This window comes from Malania oleifera, chromosome 13, assembly GCF_029873635.1.
Source record: "Malania oleifera isolate guangnan ecotype guangnan chromosome 13, ASM2987363v1, whole genome shotgun sequence".
Classification (NCBI taxonomy): Eukaryota; Viridiplantae; Streptophyta; class Magnoliopsida; order Santalales; family Ximeniaceae; genus Malania; species Malania oleifera.
This window is the reverse complement of record NC_080429.1, coordinates 11,690,123-11,693,670: the sequence shown is the minus strand read 5'-3', so window position 1 is coordinate 11,693,670 and position 3,548 is coordinate 11,690,123. Positions and strand designations below refer to the sequence as shown.

Here is a 3,548-nt window from a genome sequence, read left to right as displayed (position 1 = left end):
GGGATGAGATTATATATATATAAATAATAAAGACCTAAACATAAAGTGCTTAATTTTTTTAATTAATTTTATTTTTCTCTACCGAATATTGAATAAGTCGAATCCCATTTACATCTCAACTTCAACTTGCACAGTTTGATACGTAAATGGATTTTAAAGAGTAAAATTTACAATTGGTAACCTGTTTGCAGCTAATTGTAGACTGTCAAAACTTTAAATAAAAAGAGAAGTTCAATTCAGATCCGCACGGTGTTAACACCATGAGAGGAGAGAACCAATTCTCCCGAAGCCAGCTGGTTCTGGTCGATATTAATTACGAAAAGTATACATTTCAGCGAGTGGCTCAAACTCTACACTTGAATAATTAATAAGCACGTCACCCAAACTTCACCAAACCATAACCATTCCAAATCAATCTCCAATGCATAATGCATGTGCACAGTGACACACACTCTGACCTCATCATTCCTCATATGGGTCATTTTCTACCCATCTCTCTCTTTCCCTCTTGTGGTGGGAACACAATCGGATTGAGATTGGACATGGACCCTTCAACAAATTGGAAGAGGAAACTCGAGATGCCAAATTTTTCTGTGTTTCTTTAATTACTTGCTGTTTTTCTTTTCCCCCAAACAAGACAAACCGGCGATCTTTCAGTATCCCCTTTTTTATATGCCTCTGTTTTAGACCATACACAACTAGACTGAGAATTAACAAGCCAGACCCACCCAAAATTCCAAAAAAAATAAAAATAAAACACATAAAATTATTAGGTAGCTAGGTGTTCACATTCTCCTAGAGAACTTCTGGGTATGAGTTTCTGGAAATATGCTATGATGGAATATCATTAACATTCGGAAAATATATTTCGATTGGTATCCAAACAAGATACAGGGGGAGGGGAAGATGGATTTCTTGAAATACTGATTAATTGTCCATATGAAAACTACAATCTTATATCGTACTGTTAGTGGAGTATTCGGGAAAACCTGGCGGATGGTTTTCCTATTTCTTCTCTTCTTTCTTTGCTTCTTTCTTCTCCTCTTTCTTCTCCTCTTTCTTTTCCTCTTTCTTGGGTTCTTTAGCTGGTCCAACTGATATGATATCCACCTTCCCTACCTTCTTCAGCTTCTTCACTATTGCCACTGGATCCATATCTCCTATCACTGTTAGTTTCTGGTCCTTCAGCTCTGCTGCGATTGAATCCACACCTGTTCAGATCAAATTAACATCATGTTAGATGATGGATCCATCCATCTTTCCATCTGAGAGGGGGAGATCTTATTTTAATAGCATTCTTCATCTTCCTACTTGCAATCACCCAGGAAAAGACCCAAACAAGTTTCATTTTATGTAGAATAACCATTTCACGAGATCGATCTTAAAAAATTTTCCTTGAGAATTAAAAAGAAGATCTCTGATAAAGCAATACCATAAATATCAGCTGCCGCTTCTATGGCTTTCTGCCTCGTCTTATCATCAGTCATGGTCAGAACCTTAAGCACCAACTTCTGCTTAAATCAATATATGATACATAATTCCAAACAGAAAGAAGTCAAGCACCAGGGAATCAGAAAAAAGAAATGGAAAATATGCTGGGTATTCCATTAATGGGAAAACAAACACACACACACACACACACAATATATAAGCTCTAAAGCATATTTTGCTATGAAAAAACAGACAGTACCTGGGCCATTTGAGTATGTAGAGAAGATGAACTTGGATGGATGAATTATGAAGGAGAGCAAAAAGGGAACGGGCTTCAAGAGTTAATGTGCAGAGAAGCTATAGCTTATTTAAAAAGTTAGATGAGAGCTTCGCTGTTCAGCTCTAGTTCTTTGTGGGAGGATCTTGACCTTCACACACACACATAGATATATATATATATATGACAGTGTAGAAGATAGCTTAGAATTGGGTATTCTGAGCCATTGATGTGGTGGGTGTGGGGACTACTGTCCAAAGGTATCTGAAGGGTCCAAAGGTATCTGAAGGGTCCAAAAGGTATTAAAGGGGCGGTGGAGTGCGTTGGTATGACGCCCATAGCTACCTCAGCCATTAAACTCAAGAAGGGCGGCTTGCTTTTTTAGTTTTAACTCATTAAAACTCATTTTCAACTTTCAACAATTCTCTTCTTTGAAATATTGAAGCAGGGGTCTTGTCTCAGGAAGTACTTGAAATTTCTTCTTCTTGGCAATGAAAGAAGATGGCCGTAATATTTAGGGCAGGGACTTTCCGGCACGCCAAAAAGCAGCAAATTTCCTCTGACACGGTTCCTCCGTGTTGGTACAGGGGACGAGGAGGTATTTCCTAATTAGCTACCGCCCGTTCACACAATAAATTCTAGGACAAAAGCCATACATTGCAAAGATCTTATACAAACTTTTTAAAAAAAATTTGTGTTTTATTTTTTTTGGGACAAATTTCAAGGAGTTTATATTAATATAAATTTGCATTAAACATAATTCATATAAATTCTAAATTAAATGTTGAATTTCAGACTTTCAATAATAGAGGTTGTGTATAAAAACATGCATTTCCGGTTTTAGATTAGGATTTGTGGAATTCAAATAAAATTCAATATAATTTTATACTTTATTTTTTAAATTCACATAAATTTAAATGTAAGATTGAAATCAATGTTTCCAAAAATAAATAGAATGAAGTTATTTGTACAAAAATTAGAAATAGTTTTCATAGTTTGAATTTAAAATTATTAACCAAGCGATGCATTAGTGAGAAGGAGTAGTTAGTTATTATTTGATATGATATAAAAATAACTTTGTATAATCGAGTGGAACTTTAATACATATACATTCATGAAAGGGAACCGTTACAGGACTATAATAAAAATCCACATAAAACTTTATAACCCCTATAAGTGCAATAATGCGCTCATCAATGTCGGGATCAATGGGAGGTCAACCTCCACCACTATAAAATGGGACTTGGTAAAGAAGTAAAACATCTCACTCATACTCACTCTTTCTACTGTTACAATTCATAACCTCTCATTAGTCCCTTAGAAGTCGGAGTAACCCCCTAAAGTATACCGTGGGTCCTCCAAGTCATCCTTACTTGACTCTTTTCAGGTGGTTGTGATTAGGAAATGATTCACGAAGATCGTTCGATTTTCAGGTAGCAACATTATTAACGATATTAGAAAAAGTAAGAGGTTAAATATAAATTAACTTGAAATAAAGTACTGAAAAGTATTTAACGGTTTTTATGTTGGTCGAGGAAAATGCCTTCAATTTTGTGAATTGATAGAGTACTAAAAAAAGATTTAATAACTTTTAAGTTAAGTTGGAAAAACGCCTTCAATTGTGTGAATTGATAGAGAAGGATTCATATATAGATGACTCTACATAGTAGGACTTAAGGTTAATTATTATTACTATTGTAGCGCCTCGACCCACCACGTGGGCCCGGAGTGCTAGTATAATACATAAATACTCTCTGATACCAACTGTAGCATATATAAAAGCAACTCACCCCAACTAAGGAAATCCAGGTGCACCTGCCAATATTGAAATTAAACCACA

The 3,548-nt window shown here is 35.5% G+C and overlaps 1 protein-coding gene across 1 annotated transcript; it reads right to left on the bottom strand.

The window, feature by feature from the left end:
• Positions 1 to 817: 817 nt before the first annotated feature.
• Positions 818 to 2,348, bottom strand: LOC131146698 (heavy metal-associated isoprenylated plant protein 39). Its single transcript, XM_058096447.1, has 3 exons — positions 1,691 to 2,348; positions 1,433 to 1,511; positions 818 to 1,211 (listed from the first exon to the last, which is right to left on the bottom strand). Exons 1-3 carry the CDS (start codon positions 1,697 to 1,699, stop codon positions 1,006 to 1,008), a joined length of 294 nt encoding a protein of 97 aa, XP_057952430.1. The 5' UTR covers positions 1,700 to 2,348; the 3' UTR covers positions 818 to 1,005.
• Between the last annotated feature and the right edge of the window lie 1,200 nt (positions 2,349 to 3,548).

What these genes read in the sequence shown, in the direction of transcription:
- LOC131146698 (XM_058096447.1), bottom strand. An exon ending in AGCGGCAGCTGATATTTATG is followed by an intron (nt 1,212 to 1,432) that starts GTATTGCTTTAT and finishes TGATCTGAACAG; the next exon opens with GTGTGGATTCAATCGCAGCA.